Consider the following 17796-nt stretch of genomic DNA (forward strand, 5'->3'; position numbering starts at 1 on the left):
ACTGGTACCCGTGCTTAAAAAAATAAATATTTACTATTCCACTTAATTACATTCCTCCTGAGCTTGCTCAACAGTGCTAAAAATCCCATTTAAAACAGGAATTCACGTGACTATACATAAATTCTTCCCTTCCCCTCATGCTGCTATACAAAAGGCATATCTTTTCTTCCCTTCTTGAAAATATAGACATTTGTGCCACTGCAAGTTAATACAAAAAGGATACAGGTGAACGGTGAGCGTGTTAGCTAACTTCTTTTTACAATGATCAGGCAGAAGTATAAGGATGTGAGAAATCTGGGGAAAGTTGACGGCTACTTTGTTTTCAGTTTCTATAGAGTAATACAAAGATGCCCTCACTAGCTGTCACAGCGATGGTACTGAGGTGGAAACCAGCATAGTCAAAACACCCTCTTTGTATGCATGTTATTTTGTTTCTCTTTCAAACCAATATATCCCTATTTTGAAAGGCAGATTTCTTAAACTGTTCACCCATTTATTTATTTTTAAAAATGTCTCTATAATTTTTTTCTCCCCCTCCCCCTCCCCCTCCCATTAAGTGCAAATGCCAACTAGGTCAAGATACAGAACCTCAGTGCTTGACACTGACGTTATGAAAGTGCTAACTTCACTGTTGGCAGATGTCAGCTGTTGCTGACATATAATGGTCTGAAGTTACTTCATTCTGCTAATGAAAAAACTGGAGAGCAGACAAGTCTCAGACAGTTCTTCTTGTTATGAAGCACATATTATCTCTAACTATGCTTGCTCTCAAAGCTATGGAAGGCACCTGTTCTAGAGAGTCTTCTCATTGATAAGGTGTCCGACCTGTTCTCTGGTCTGGATGACTTGCTCCTCTGGAATGTACTTCGGAGGCTCGTTGCATTGCGCTGCCTGTCAAGTTTATCACTGATGGAGTAGCTTTTCTTTGTGTGTGCATACAACAAGTTGGACTCATCTGCAGAGTAACTGTTGGCCCTCTCTATTTTTGGAAGAGGGATATTGTTAGACAATGTTCTAGATGTATTGCTATCTTGAGATGACAAGGGAACTGCTTTTTTGTCTTTGGTTTCGGTATCCTCATTGTCAGAGCTTGGGTGACTTAGTTCCGCTTCCCTCTCTGGGTGGCAGCATCCTAAGTCATCAATTTTGTCTCCATGAACTCCAGGAAAGCTCGACCTTTCTGCAATGGTTTGAGGAGCACTGACACACCTTGTATCAATGCAGTCTGTAATGCTTGTGTACTCTGCTGTTTTGACTGGCACTCCAAGGCTACTGAAATAGCTCCGAGAAGGAGAGAACATGAAACTCTGAGATTTTACTATTGGTGCTTCCTCTAAAATAAATGGGGTTGTAGCCAGGTATCGGCTGCTTTTAGACCTCTCCAAAGTATGGTACATGGGAGGGTCTGATTCCCAGGGGTTTGAGCAATCTGCAATTTGTGAATAGTCTGAAGAAAACACTCTTGTTTCCATCGATTGGTCTTCATAATCAATACTCCTGCCAGAAATTCTATCACCCGGAGTACTGCTGACATAAGCACTATTGGAGACAACACTGGAAGCTATCTGAGCTTGGAGAGCTGGATCTCCAGTCCCAAGGATGTTCATTGAACTGTCAAGGGGTTCTATGACAGACTGCAGCTCATCCATGGCCGAGACATAAATGTCTATGCAAGAGGAAGGCCGCCTGGAGTCCGGGGCAATTGACAGAGTGCTTGTAGGCACTAAAGAAGGGATTTTTTGCTCTTTTGAGACAGAGTGAGAACTACTGGCACGGTGGAGGCTGAGGGACCTTTCTTTGAAAATGCTTTCAAATTTCTCCAACCCGCACTTGTCCTTCATGTTCACTGCATAGAAGGAGTGACTTCGCAAGCGGGGAATGACTGTTGGAGAGGTTGGTGACATGGACTCCTCCCCCGTGGGATCAATGCTTTCTTGAAGTTTGTATGTGTTTCCCTCCTGGCTGTTGAAGCTGCTCTGTCGGACAATGTAGGCTGTGTCAGTACAGTCAGAGGATGTTCGAGACCGTATCTTAGTGGCCTCCCCTCTGTCTAGGCCAGTAAGCTTATCTAAGGCTGTAGCCATTCGCCCTATCATGTCTTCCAGTTGAGCAAGCCGGATGTCTACAGTCTGAAGTGAAGCCTTCATGCAATGCTCTCGTTCATTCACTTCTTCTAATCTCATGGCCATATTCTCTACCCTACAAAAGACAAGTAAAAAAGGAAGAGAGAGGAAAGCATAGTTAATTTCAGACTGAACAAATAGGTTAGTATGATTTACTAAACTTCAGGCTTCTTGCATCCAATTTAACAGAGTGGGAATGATGGTGCTAACATTGAAAGATTTTGAAGAGATAAGGGATTTATTAACGGATTGGTTACAGTTCAACAACTAAATGATATTTTCAAAACAGATAAAAAGAAAGGTTTTAGTTATGAGATTTCAAGATTTCAAAAAGATCTGTTAGAAAACAATATTAAATCACTGTCGAAAATGTATACACTCCTCTTGGAATGGCATACAAAAGATGAACAGGTCAAGTTGGTAATGATACACTGGGCAAGGGATTTGGGGTATAATATTCAGATTTCAGATTGGGAAAGGTTATGGAAAACGGATTTGAAATTCACAGCATGTTGTATGCTGCAATAAAACTATATGGAAATGATGTACCAGTGGTAAACTAGCAAAAATGTATAAAACAAGTACAAATACCTGCAGGAAATGTGAAGAAAAAGAAGGTACCTTTTATCATATGTAATGGTAAGGTAATAAAGGCTTTCTGGGAGATGATATATAATGAACTGAAAAAAAATGTTTAAAATAACCTTTGTAAAAAAAAAAACCTAGCAGCTTTTCTATTACGAGTTATAGGTACCAACATCCCAAAGGACCAGAAAAGACTTTTTATGTATGCACGGATGCTACTGGCCCAGAGATGGAAAGAAGAAAGAGTCCCTACCAGAGAGGAATGGCAAGCGAAGCTGCTAGACTACGCTGAAGTGGCAAAACTGACCAGAAAGCTCAGGGACCAAGAAGACAAGAAATTGAAGAAAGAATGGGAAAAGTTTACAATTTATTTAGGAGACCACTGTAAGCAGATGACAACATTAGCAGGATTTTAATCCCACTTTTAATGTAACAAATACTATGGACAATATGGATAAATGCAAAACATAGACTATGAAATAATACGCAGCTGGAAATGTTGACAATAGGACCCATGGAGGGGGTGGGGGGGAAGTACTAGATTCAAAGTCATATCTTTTTATGGATATTTATTTGAATTGTAATTGATTTGCATTTGTAAAATCAAATAAAAATGATTTCAAAGTAAAAGATTTGATTATGGGCAGGGGGAGAGAGAAAGAGGAATTTGGTGCTTTGCAAAAAACCACCAAACAAACAATCCTCTCATGTTTGCTTATCCAGATATCCCCCGGGGTGTGTGCCTTCTGGATTTGTGTCTTGTTGTCCCAAACTGGAATTGGGAAAGTGGTCACTCTCCCACCTGCGAGGACCCTGCATTTTTCAGGACAGACCTCCTGCCCCTCCCAGTCAGATGCAGACACATTGCTGGGAGCCAAAATCAAACCCCAAGCTCTGCAGAAGGAGAGCCAGCTCTTGGGTGGCCTTTAAAAGCCTTAAGGGGGAAAACTAAGTATGATGGACCTGCATTCTGTGCCCTTAGAACCGAAGCAGCCAGCTGCGTCCAGGGCAAGACAAAGCTTAGGAGGATGTGGTTGGTTCTTTGGGAACCAGGAACTCTCTTCGTAATGACTTCCCACCAGTGGGAAGAGGAGAGCAAGGGCTGATGGTGAGAGAGGAGGAGCCAAAGGCCACTGCATTTGGCTCCGCCCCTGGTTCCTCCCGAAACAGGATGTGAGGTCGTGTATACGTTGCACATTGAACACTTGTCGTTGGGCCCCTGCAATATTTAGCACGAGTTGACACGTCTGACTCAAAATGTTGCATTATTTTACAACAAACTGATCTGTATAACTTTTATATCTTTATAATGTAAGGAGATAATGTTCAGAAAAGTGAACTGATAAGAAAAAAATCCAGAAGACTGATGCTTATGCAGTCAAGCATAAATAATTTTACCATTTCTGCATACTGGTTAAAAATTTCCTTTTTAAAAATTTCATATTTAATTTTAATGGCTGAGCTACACCTTTAAATTATGAATATACATATGTTTGGAAGCCTCAGGATGTGCTACAATACTTATTAATCTACTTATTTAGGAGAAACTTAACAAAAGAAATGAATAAAAAATATGATTTACAATTTTTTTAACCCTGTTCTTTAATTTTTTAAAATCTACCCTAGTTTCTTGACACTAAAGCCTTGTTTAAAGTTTTTTTTTTCCTTACAAAAGTAACAAATTTCAAAATATACACTATGTAAGAAACCAAAATGAAAAATCTTTCACCTTTCAGAGGTAACTCGGATTCTTTCATCATTGGACGAATTGAATCTATCATCTTTCTCTCTGAAATACTCTTCTATACATTGTTCTTCAAAATCATGAACTTTTTTCAGTTCATCATCAGTTATAAAAAGCTCTGTAGAAGACATATGAGGCAATGACAAAGCAGCAGTTAAAAGAAGTTAATTAGCTATCATCACAAGGTTTTGAAAGGCACTGCCTATTTTGTGGCTTTAAAATTGCATATCTCCCCGCCCCCTGCCCCCACAAAGAAATCACATTTCAATCATTTTCAGGTTTGTAACATACATACGGTACATATTTCCATACATATTCTATACATATTTCAAGTGCCACACTTCATGCAGGACATGGTGGCTTTCAGTTTCAGGGTAGGCCAGACACTGAAAAGTGGCTTTCGTAAGTTTTTTGGCATTCCTAATACAGTGGTACCTGGGGTCACATACGCTTCAGGTTACAGATGCTTCAGGTTACAGACTCCGGTAACCCAGAAATAGTGCTTCAGCTTAAGAACTTTGCTTCAGGATGAGAACAGAAATTGTGCTCTGGCGGGGCGGCGGCACTGGGAGGCCCCATTAGCTAAAGTGGTGCTTCAGGTTAAGAACAGTTTCAGGTTAAGAACGGACCTCCGGAACGAATTAAGTACGTAACCTGAGGTACCACTGTACACTCTTTGTGCTCGTGTCCTTGTCAAACCGAAAGAGATAAAAGGAAGAATATGCTGCCTCATGTACAGGGTTAGCCAACCTTTTAGTGTTTCCAGAGCTTGTAGGGCTCCAGCTCTGACCAGGAACTAGGGAAACCAGAGGTGCCATCTTGTGAGGGAGATGGTGTGTGTGTGATGTCACGAGTGCAATGTCTCTTGCAAGCTTTTTGAACTTTGGGAGTGCCCCATAACAAATATTGGTGCCCCCAAAAGGGTTTGGCCCCCAGGAGCTGGCACCTGTTCAGGGAGGTTTTTAATGTTTGAAGTTTTATTCTGTTTTTAGTTCTCTGTTGGGAGCCACCTAGAGCGGCTGGGGATACCCAGCCAGATGGGCGGGGTATAAATAATAAAATTATTATTATTATTATTACCTCTGATGGAAACTGTAATCCAGCAACATTTGAAGGGCACCAAATTGGCTCTCCTTGCTCTCAGCTGATTATTATTAGACACAAAAGCAGCTGTGTAAAGAAATGCCTGAGCAGTTGAGGACTGTGATGCCCGTTTCCCCACTAGTCAGGGTCCTTTGGCTACTCTACTAGTGTGACAGAGCCACAAAGGGCCTTGGTAACATCTAGCTCCGGTAGTCACATTCCTGCCCAAAAAGAAGGTTTTGGTGCAATGGCAAAAGGTCCCCAAAGAGGAGTCCTTAGGTAGGGAGTTTGAAAGCCAGGCCAAAGTGACAAAGAAGACCTTCTCCTGCATTGATGCATTTCAAAGGCGATTATACTCACTCTAATGTGTGGGACGCCATTGAAAAGTATTTGGAGATTGCAACTGGCCCAGAATGCAGTAGTCAGGCAAGAGTTCTAAAATGCAATAGGCTGATCTGTTCTGTTTTTTACATTTAAAGCTCTAGTGGTCTGGCACCAGGAAGGACCATCTTCTATTCAGCACCAAGAAGGACACTGACAAACTGGAACGTGTCCAGAGGAGGGCAGCCAAAATGGTCAAAGGCCTGGAAACGATGCCTTATGAGGAACGGCTAAGGGAGCTAGAATCATAGAATCATAGAATCATAGAATCATAGAGTTGGAAGAGACCACAAGGGTCATCGAGTCCAACCCCCTGCCAAGCAGGAAACACCATCAGAGCACTCCTGACATATGGTGGTCAAGCCTCTGCTTAAAGACCTCCAAAGAAGGAGACTCCACCACACTCCTTGGCAGCAAATTCCACTGTCGAACAGCTCTTACTGTCAGGAAGTTCTTCCTAATGTTTAGGTGGAATCTTCTTTCTTGTAGTTTGGATCCATTGCTCCGTGTCCGCTTCTCTGGAGCAGCAGAAAACAACCTTTCTCCCTCCTCTATGTGACATCCTTTTATATATTTGAACATGGCTATCATATCACCCCTTAACCTCCTCTTCTCCAGGCTAAACATGCCCAGCTCCCTTAGCCGTTCCTCATAAGGCATCGTTTCCAGGCCTTTGACCATTTTGGTTGCCCTCCTCTGGACACGTTCCAGTTTGTCAATGTCCTTCTTGAACTGTGGTGCCCAGAACTGGACACAGTACTCCAGGTGAGGTCTGACCAGAGCAGAATACAGTGGCACTATAACTTCCCTTGATCTAGACGCTATACTCCTATTGATGCAGCCCAGAATTGCATTGGCTTTTTTAGCTGCCGCGTCACACTGTTGACTCATGTCAAGTTTGTGGTCAACCAAGACTCCTAGATCCTTTTCACATGCACTGCTCTCAAGCCAGGTGTCACCCATCTTGTATTTGTGCCTCTCATTTTTTTTGCCCAAGTGCAATACTTTACATTTCTCCCTGTTAAAATTCATCTTGTTTGTTTTGGCCCAGTTCTCTAATCTGTCAAGGTCGTTTTGAAGTGTGATCCTGTCCTCTGGGGTGTTAGCCACCCCTCCCAGTTTGGTGTCATCTGCAAATTTGATCAGGATGCCCTTGAGCCCATCATCCAAGTCGTTGATAAAGATGTTGAATAAGACCGGGCCCAAGACAGAACCCTGTGGCACCCCACTAGTCACTCTTCTCCAGGATGAAGAGGAACCGTTGATGAGCACCCTTTGCGTCCGGTCAGTCAGCCAGTTACAAATCCACTGAGTGGTAGCATAGTCAAGACCGCATTTTACCAGCTTCTTTACAAGAATATCATGGGGCACCTTGTCAAATGCCTTGCTGAAATCAAGGTAGACTACATCCACTGCGTTCCCTTCATCTACCAGGCTTGTAATTCTGTCAAAAAATGAGATCAGGTTCGTCTGACATGACTTATTTTTCAGAAATCCATGCTGACTATTGGTGATCACAGCATTCCTTTCTAGGTGCTCACAGATTGTTTGCTTAATGATCTGCTCCAGAATCTTCCCTGGTATTGATGTCAGACTGACTGGGCGGTAATTATTTGGGTCCTCTCTTTTTCCCTTTTTGAAAATAGGGACAACATTTGCCCTCCTCCAGTCTGCCGGGACTTCGCCTGTTCTCCAGGAATTCTCAAAGATGATTGCCAGTGGTTCTGAGATCACATCTGCCAGTTCTTTTAATACTCTTGGATGCAGTTCATCTGGCCCTGGAGACTTGAATACATCTAAACTAGCCAAGTATTCTTGTACTATCTCCTTAGTTATTCTGGGCTGTGTTTTCTCTGCTGAATCATTTCCTCCAAATTCTTCAGGTCGGGCATTGTTTTCTTTATCGGAGAAGACTGAGGCAAAGAAGGCATTGAGGAGTTCAGCCCTTTCTGTGTCCCCTGTTTGCATTTCACCATCTTCTCCTCTGAGTGACCCCACTGTTTCTTTGTTCTTCCTTTTGCTACGAACATACCCATAAAAGCCTTTTTTGTTGCTTTTAACCTCTCTAGCAAGCCTGAGTTCATTCTGTGCTTTAGCTTTTCTGACTTTGTGTCTACACGTGCTGGCTATTTGTTTGAATTCCTCTTTGGTGGTTTCCCCCCTTTTCCATTTTTTGTACACATCCTTTTTTAATCTTAACTCAGTTAAAAGTTCTTTAGATAGCCACCCTGGCTTCTTTAGGCACCTTCCATGTTTCCGTCTCATTGGTATTGCCTGAAGTTGTGCTTTTACTATCTCCCTCTTAACAAACTCCCAGCCATCATGAACTCCCTTTCCTTTTAGTATTACTGTCCATGGGATCTCACCCAGCACTTCCCTAAGTTTTATGAAGTCGGCTTTCTTAAAGTCAAGAAATTGAGTCCTAGTATGCTTGGCTGCTCCTTTCCGCTGTATAGTAAACTTCAGAAGAGCATGATCACTTGCACCTAATGATCCTTCCACTTCTACCCCATTAACCAGGTCATCGACATTGGTTAGGACCAGATCTAAAATGGCTGTTCCTCTTGTTGCTTCTCCCACTTTCTGGACAATGAAGTTGTCTGCAAGGCCAGTGAGGAATCTCTTTGACCTTATGCTCTTGGCTGAGTTTGACATCCAACAAATATCTGGGTAATTGAAGTCCCCCATTACTACTATCTCCCTTCCTTTTGCATGCTTGGCCATCTGTTCCATGAAGGCATCATCTATGTCCTCTGTTTGGCTTGGGGATCTATAGTAAACTCCCACAATGAGGTCACTGTTATTCTTCTCTCCCTTAATTTTGACCCAAATGCTCTCACTTTGGCTTTGAGGTTCTAAATCTTGGATCTCTTCACAGGTATACACATCCCTGACATATAACGCCACTCCTCCTCCTTTCTTGTCTGGTCTGTTTCTCTGAAATAGATTGTATCCCTCCATTTTTACATTCCAATCGTGGGACTTATCCCACCAGGTTTCAGTGATGCCTATTATGTCATATTTAGTTTGCTGTACCAAGAGCTCAAGCTCATCTTGTTTATTTCCCATGCTTTGTGCATTAGTGTACAGACATTGAAGTCCATTAGTCATTCCCCCGTGTCTCTTATTTAAGGATTTTTTCCTCCCACCACTAGGTCTGCTTGCTGTTTGCTCCATTTGGTCTATGACATTTGGATGATCATCTTCATCAATTAATAGACTCCTACCTTCAGGAGCACGGTCTCCCTCCCCCACATTAGTCAGTTTAAAGCCCTCCTGATGAGGTTTCTTAGTTTTTTGGCAAAAACATTCCTCCCAACCGTTGTGAGGTGCAGCCCATCGCTAGCCAGAAGTCTATCCTCAAGAAACTGCAGTCCGTGATCTAAGAATCCAAACCGTTCCTGTTTACACCATTTGCGAAGCCAGCTGTTTACTTCCACTATTTTCCTCTCTCTCCCTGGGCCACGTCGTTCAACTGGGAGGACAGATGAGATGACGATTTGTGCATTTAATTGCTTCAATTTCCTGCCCAGAGCCTCGTAGTCTCTTTTGATCTTCTGGAGGCTATTGCTTGCAGTGTCATTGGTTCCCACATGAACCAAGAGGAAGGGGTATTTGTCAGTGGGTTTTATGATTCCTTGCAGTCGTTCAGTTACATCTTGGATCTTAGCCCCGGGGAGACAGCACACTTCCCGAGACATCTTGTCAGGCCCACAGATCACTGCTTCTGTTCCCCTCAGTAGGGAATCCCCTATCACCACTACACGCCTCCTCTTAGGTTTGGTCGGGGTTCTTCCGTGAGCGGTCCGTTCCAAGGTCGCCTGCACATTCCCTGAGGACTGACTTTGCTGCTCATCTTCATATACCTGATCGACTGTAATGAAGGAGAGATCCTCAAATGGAGTCTGTTCTTCGTCTTCCATGCTAGGGGAGAGGACCTCAAAGCGATTGTGTATTTCTAAACAATCAGAGCGAACCCTGGGCCTCCTACTTCTTTGAGTCACGTTTCTCCACATATCGGGCTCCTGTGTTGGTGAACTAGCCTCCTTCCCAGGGGAGTCTCCTGTCTCCTCCTTGGTGGAGACGGTGTGCTCTGCTGCTTCCAAGAAGAGCTCCAGCTCTCTAATTCTTTGGAGCGTAGCTACACGTTCCTCCAGTTGCTGGACTTTGCTGGGCATGTTTAGCCTGGAGAAGAGGAGGTTAAGGGGTGATATGATAGCCATGTTCAAATATATAAAAGGATGTCACATAGAGGAGGGAGAAAGGTTGTTTTCTGCTGCTCCAGAGAAGCGCACACGGAGCAATGGATCCAAACTACAAGAAAGAAGATTCCACCTAAACATTAGGAAGAACTTCCTGACAGTAAGAGCCGTTCGACAGTGGAATTTGCTGCCAAGGAGTGTGGTGGAGTCTCCTTCTTTGGAGGTCTTTAAGCAGAGGCTTGACAACCATATGTCAGGAGTGCTCTGATGGTGTTTCCTGCTTGGCAGGGGGTTGGACTCGATGGCCCTTGTGGTCTCTTCCAACTCTATGATTCTATGATTCTACCATATACGTATGCACTGAAGCGATCTTTGGAGACCGTTCTGGGTCTTCCATGCAATAGGCTGCTGTGTGGGACACAGCCTTCTTAGCAGTGGCACCTACATTGCGCAGCTTGCATAGCTCTCTCCCAGCTGGGTCTTGCAAGACTACTTGAGACTTGTTTCAGGGAGCATTTGAGATAGCCAATATGAACTTTTGCTCAATGAACTGTCATCCTATTGCTGCTTTTGTTTACATAGTTTTATTGCTTTTTTATTTGACTGTTTTATATATTGCTGCTAAGCCACCATTAGGATCAGGAGAGACACCATGCTTCACTGGCAGATCCCATGCTTTAAATGCAAAAAGCTCCCAGTTCAATGCCTGCCATCTCCAGTTTAAAGGATCAGGTACCAGTTGATGGAAAATATTTTCTTTTTGAAACCCTGGAGAGTTGCTGCTAGTCAGAGTATACATTATTGAACCAGATGGACAGATAACCTGACTTTGTATATTTCTATGGCTGCCAGCCCTACAAACTGCAGAATATGCCCTTTTGTGATCCTGCCAATGGGTGTGTCCTGTCATGCAATCACTCCAGATAGGGCCTTCTCTGTGGTGGTGGAATCCTGTCTGTGGGTCTTAGAAGTGCATCAGTTTTTGTTGCCAACTCAAGATGCACCTCTTTGCTCAAACTTTGTGTTGTTTTTGGCATCTATTAACACCAGAAATTGTAAACCTCTGGTTTATCTATAGCTAATAGCTATGGGTTATGGGTAGTATTTTTGTGATTTTATTGTGAATTGCCCTGTGATGCTAACTGAATTAAGAGCAATTTCTAACAGGAAGGAAGGAAGGAAGGAAGGAAGGAAGGAAGGAAGGAAGGAGGCATTTTACAGCTCCTAGTGAATGGGAAGGGAAAGTACATCAAACGAAAGTACATAAAACAAATGAAGTGCTAATGCCCTTGCTATGATTCTTGACTGCTCTCCAAATCAAGACAACTAAGCAGAGCTGAGTATATTTTCCATATGTTTATTGTATCTATGACGGAGAAGATGAATTAAACTTACTCAGTCCATAGTCCGTCTCATCAGGGTCGCTATCATGCTTCCGCCATCGACAGCATATGTGCTGAAATATCATAGTCATGTGACTGAAGATGATGAGTGGAGGGGGCAAGACTGGTCTTTCATGGAATGTCATAATAAGCTGATACCGCTGAAACTTCCATACTTGGTTAGATATCGATTTAACTTCAAAAAAGGTGTTGCTGAAGCAGAAGGAGAGGAAGAAAATGCCTTCTGATAAACAGAACTACCACCTAAAATTTCACATGCAATATAGGGGCCATTCCATACATTACACGGCCCCAGACATGAGTGTATACTCAGCAGGGATCTGCAGCTACTCATGGCTCTCTGGTAGATGCACCACAGAATAGTGGCCTTTTAAAACACTTGTTCGCTTTAGTCACATGTTATAATGTTAGTTTCATACTTTACAAGAATCTTAGGGCTACATCTACAAAAGTAATTTCATGATAAGGCAATAGAAACAAAAACTTGTTGTATACATAAAGCTTCTCAAATACAACTGTTAGGCCACCCACTTCAAAAACATTCTTTTTGCCACATCAAAGTGCTTTTTTACATTATCTGGTGAGGACAACAGCAACATTACTCCTAGCTGTCATGTTCCCAAAATAACACGGGAAGCTTGGAGCTTATAGGAGAAGCTCACTCAAGAGCTCTCAGAAAAATGAGATAAACCTGGCATGGAAAGGGGCCACAGCATGGGCTCTTCCCACATGTGCCACCATCATGCTCAGCAGTGTTGGAAAGAGCAGAGCACTAATGCTCCCAGACCACCAAGACAGTCAAAGAACCCAGTTTAATCTTAGGCTTCAGTGTAATTCTGGGACAAGTAAAAAACTCACAAAACAGCAATGCAACAGTTCTGAAGAGGTCCATCTATTGCCTAGTCCACAAAGTTTACAGAGTAAGCTGAGCTGCTTCCAGGTTTGAGGGGCCCTTAGCAAAATGCCCTCCATGGGTCCAGGCAGCAGCGACAGGTGGCAGCAAGGGGCAATTTAAATATCCCACAATCCCCTAGAGTGTATCACTCTGGTGCATTGTGGGAAATGGCAGCTCATGGTCATGAACTGGGGTCAACACTGGTTCATGCTCTTGGCTGGTGTGGGGCTCTGAAAGAAGCCCAAGGATGCTGTTGCTGGCCCTGGATGCAAGCAGCCTAGTAATAGCAATAGTAATATTTATATCCCACCCATCTGGCTGGGTTCCCCCAGGCGTTACGGGTGGGGGGCACTTTGGCTCATAACATGCACTGTACTTGAGCAGTGAGGATTTTAGCTTCCTCCTAGAAACCAGTCCTCATCTCCCCCCATGAAGTGGCTCCTGATATTTTTCTTTAACGTAGCCCCAAGGCAGCTCCAAACTGACCAGAGTGGTGCAGGAAGGGGGCAGGCTCAGTCTTTTCCTAGGAAGCCATCTCCTGCCCACCAGAATATCCCTCAGTTGCTTTTTGTGTCCCCCACGGAAAGGAAAAGCAGCTGGGGAGGCAATTTTGGCCAGAAAAATGGCTAGCGGGAAAAGAGCAGCAGCTCAGGCTTGGAGTACGGAGGGTGGGGGGGGAGAGACCTCTGCCTGGAACTCTGGAGAACGGATGCCTGTCACTGTAAAATCTGATGTAGATAGACTAGGAGTCTGACTTAATACCAGGCAGTTTCCTGTGTATTCAGCTGATTTGATGAAATTCGAAGCAATTTGGGGCTCTAAGGAAGTTGTCAAATACAATAAAATGGGGAGATATGTATTTCCTATGTCTCCTGCATCTTATCTAGTTATTCACGTGGAAGGTTGCTAGGTCAGATCCCTTTTTCTGACCAGAAGAGAACTCTCTGAACTATTTAAAAACAAAAGATAATTCATTATATTTTTACCAGTTTGTGAGTTTACATTCTCCTGATTGACTGCAAAAGTAATCTGAGCTGTTAACCATGTAAATGCACTACCAACACTATCACTATAACCCCATCTTAGAAATTCCAAACTTGAGCATCAAAAGTTCCTGAAACATTTACTACAGTCACTGAATTTTAAAACAATAGACACTCACTTAAAAACGGCAATGAGGAGGTTCACCAGAAGGATGTTTGCAACCAAGAGGTAGCAAGCCATGATGGCAGGAACGATCCATGCTCCTGTTTTGCAGGGAGGCAGCTGGATTATTTTCCCATCCTCTCTGGTTTCATTCTGACCACAAGGAGCTGGGAAGAAACAAGGGAGGAGGGGGATTAAAAAGAATCCCAGTTTTCAAAACCTTAACAGAAGTTATCAATTTTTTAAAGGCACCATCAAAAGCTTAAAAACCACAGGAGCATCCACTCTCCGATCATTCGCTGAGATCAGATCTGCAGATCTTCCAGAGAATATCCAGTCCTATGGCTATTGAAATTTGTTTCTTTAAGGAGGTTCTATACATTATTAGATTTCCCATTTATACATCTCAAAGTAAACATTTTACACAATACCATATGTCTGTTGACTTCCCTTCTTCTCTTTCCATGGTTCTTTTTACTTATCTATCATTCCTGCATATTTTACTATAACCATTTTAGTCAATTCTCCAGTTTATGTCATTCAGTTATTAATCTCACTGTTGAATTTATCTTAATGCTGCCACTGTTTTCAGTTTAAGGTGGGTTCTTTAAAGCAGTTTGCTGAGAAATACAATGAAGTCTTCAGAGGGAGCAGCTTTCCCTGGCATTTCCTTTTGTTTCAAGATTTTTACTGCATGTTCTAAAACAGCCTTCAGTAAATTATGGACATGAACAGATTAAAATATGTATGCTAAACTTTTTTGTTCTGCTATTTTTTTTTATTATTTTGGTAATATATAGATAGTGTAGCAGAGTTCCTCAAAAGAAGTAAGCAAAGAGATCATTTGACCAGCGCAGGATGGAAAAGGAAGAAAGGAGGTTTCCGCCTGACCTCACGATTCATGGCGGTAGCTCTCGACTGCCCTTTGGGGCAGAGGGGAAGATCAGGCAGGGAAAGCCAGGATTTAGGAGGCAAAAATCCTGACCATGTTCCCCAATGGGTTCTGGGGAGTTCACTGCATCCCACTGTGCCACTTAAGGCCGTGCCTGCCAACTTAAAGGCAGAATGGGTACGAACCTCTGTCTCCGGCGTGATTTGTGATTGGTTCCTCATTAATTTGGAATATTGGCATTAATCATGAGGTGTTCCTGAAATGATATATGATAACGGGCTGCAATCAATCATCTGCAAAAAGGACTGGGTTTGGATCTTTGAAGGTATTTGATTTTTCTGAAGCTTGAAAACCCTTAAAACCGGGAAGGAAGGGGGCGCATAAAGTGCTTTGCGCTTTCTTATGGTTTCCAAATCTTTTTTTTTTCTTGTCCTCCCCTGCAAAATGAAAGAGATGCTTGTAGCTGTGGCTATGTTATTCTGTCTGGCACCAAGGAAAAGAGGGGGAAGCTTTTGATTTATGCTCGACAAGGAATTTAACAAGGTTTTATTATGCACTCCCCCATCAATCGAGGTTGAATGGACTTTATTTAAAATTATCTTTGGACTGGAGGGAGGGAGCAATGCAGAGTAAAAACCAGAAACTTTTTTTTATTGGGTATAGTGGGTAAAAGATACCGAGACAAGATAAAAAATTGTTCTGTGGGGCCAGAATTTTGTTAGCCCCAAAATGGAAACATCATGAAGTACCATCAAAAGAAGAGTGGCAGATGAAATTGGTGGACTTTGCAGAACTAGCAAAACTGACAGGAAGAACCAGTGAGATCAAGCATTCCTAAAAGACTGGAATAAATTTATATTATACTTGAAAGACATCTGTAAGCAATTACCATCACTAGCAGGGTTATCAGAAGATTTGTAAGATGAAATTACTACCTATTCAGAATGAGTAATTTAATATTTTAAGTAATGATATAACAAGAATAGGAAAAGTAGTGAAATGCAAAGATGCAAAATTTAATTTTGTAAACCATTAGGAGCGAGGGAGGGAAGTCATTAGGCTCAGGTGAGCAAAAAAGGTATAATAAGGTAATATCATGTTACGCAATGTAATTATATGTAAAACCAATAAAAATTATTATAGAAAAAAAAAAGTGCAATGCAGAGTAAGAAGATGACTGGCTGCTAATTAAATCTGGCAAGAGGCTATATTTGAGAGAAGACTTTGTCTTTAGCTGTGTGCCGAGGAAGAACCCCAGAGTGGAATTTCAATGGAAGAGACTGGGCATGTTATCTGGGAGTTATTTATAGCTGCAGCCTGTACACAAGTTGGTGAACAGTGGAAGGAATATGGAGTGTGAACTGACCTTGTTTACTGCAGTGAACTGAACTAAGGAATATAGCAACTAACTCTCCAAACACACCAGGTCCGAGAACAACGTTTATGAAGGACTAAACCCGTCAAATGGATTATATTTATGAGAAACAACAGAGGTGCTGTATGTAAGGAAAGAATAATGGTCAGCTGTGAGAATGGACTAACATCAAGAGAAGGATTAAGTGGATATTAGAGAACAGATGAAGTGCCTACAAGATGAAGTGGTGGACATATGTTTACAACAGGAGTGGGAAACCTGGTATTTTTAAAAAAGAAATTGTATTAAATTAAAGTAATTTGGTTTAATCTCTAATAATTTGGAAAACCAATAAAAATAAGATATATAAAAAGGAAAAGTAAGAAACACAGAAGCATCATAGAAATTTTATTGACATGTTATTTTCATTCTGGTCTGCAGGTAGTATCCCTAGAAATGATGGTGGAGGGAAGATGAATATGAGCTAGGTGTGTTAGCTGGGATCATTACTTTGGGTGGCGACGACAACGCCTTATAGGCTGTCAGTAGAACAGCAGTTACAACAGTCCATCACAGACGAAAAATGACAGGATCATAATATGGTATGTCTAAGTTGTTTAGACCAATCTACTTCTTCAGGCAGGTTCCTCTGTATAAGCAGCCCTCCTCCAGATTAGTTTGGCCAAAAAGCCTCAATATAGCACAACCAAGTGAAGAGACCAAGGCCTAAGAAGCTTGTGAGATGAGAAATACATCTAGCAGAATCGACTCCAGTTCCCCTGTTTAATCTGTACCTTCTGTTGGACCTGAATACCAAAGAGGAATTCTGGCTGTTGCAGTTTGCCATATGGTTTTACTCAACATTTTTAAAGCTACTTCTGGTGTTCCTGGATTTCTCTATAAGACACTTTGTTCCCAGAGGTCACTAGGCCAACCCCTCACCTAACCTCCCAAGTCCAGGTGTAATGGTCCTCACAAAACCTTCTGTTACGGCATCTCAGAGAGTAGGAAGACTCTCAGAGGCCAAGGACACATTCCACACAGCAAAAACACCTGGGGAAGGTGTCCTGGGGAGGAAGCTAACCCCAGAGAGTCCCAAGGGCTGGACAGTGATGCCTGGAGGGCTGTATTTGCCTGGAGGACTGTATTTTGCCCACACACTTCAGCAAAACAGTGTTGGTCACTGCCCCTTGCTGAGAGGGGAAAGACACGGAAAGCTCAGGGCAGTGATGGTGCGGCAGCTGGAGGGTCAGATTGGCTCCCCAGCTGCTCCTGCCACTCAGCTTCCTGCACCTCCCCCCGCCCCCAGTAAGTGGCACCGGGAAGCCAGATGTGCCACACTGCTCAGCCGGCACCAGCCGGCACAAGGCACATGGGGAGAGATCTACTGAGCTTATAACCCACTGCAAGTGGAAAGTTAAAATACTAGATATATATTGATCAAGGGAACATAGCATTCAGAACAAATACAGATGAGTAAATAAGAGCTCTGATACCCTGCTTCACCGACTCTCCTTTCCAGAGCTATCCTAAATGTTTAAACTGTGCTTTCATTCTCTCCCTCACCTTCTCCCTCAACTCTCTGTCTCTCAACTCCTCTTCAACTGTCATTCCCAACAGACACCTTCCACCTGTCACTCACTATGACTCCACCCAGCATTCAATCACAGTCTCCTGCTGTCAACTCCCTCTTCCATTGTTTTTCATCACCTCCAAGCCCAGCTGGAGGAAACTGCTTGGTGCACATATGGGATTACAAGGGCACATTATTTATTTCACACATAAACATTATACAGTGGTACCTCGGGTTACATACGCTTCAGGTTACAGACTCCACTAACCCAGAAATAGTACCTCGGGTTAAGAACTTTGCTTCAGGATAAGAACAGAAATCGTGCAGCAGTGGCGTGGCGGCAGTGGGAGGCCCCACTAGCTAAAGTGGTGCTTCAGGTTAAGAACAGTTTCAGGTTAAGAACAGACCTCCAGAA

General features: G+C 42.8%; 1 protein-coding gene across 14 annotated transcripts in view; it reads right to left on the reverse strand.

Moving 5' to 3' along the window:
- Positions 1-532: 532 nt before the first annotated feature.
- TRPM3 (transient receptor potential cation channel subfamily M member 3) overlaps positions 533-17796 on the reverse strand; it is a 387333-nt gene continuing 370069 nt past the window's right edge. For all 14 annotated transcript variants that reach the window (XM_083403305.1, XM_083403294.1, XM_083403299.1 and 11 more), the window contains 4 exons: positions 13579-13729; positions 11514-11713; positions 4438-4570; positions 533-2199 (listed from right to left, as the gene is read on the reverse strand). In XM_083403305.1, coding sequence (XP_083259431.1) covers positions 753-2199; positions 4438-4570; positions 11514-11713; positions 13579-13729 — 1931 coding nt within the window. In that variant the 3' untranslated portion in view covers positions 533-752. The remainder of the gene's footprint in view (positions 2200-4437; positions 4571-11513; positions 11714-13578; positions 13730-17796) is intronic.

Source organism: Podarcis tiliguerta, assembly GCF_965153285.1.
Source record: "Podarcis tiliguerta genome assembly, chromosome: 11".
Lineage (NCBI taxonomy): Eukaryota > Metazoa > Chordata > Lepidosauria > Squamata > Lacertidae > Podarcis > Podarcis tiliguerta.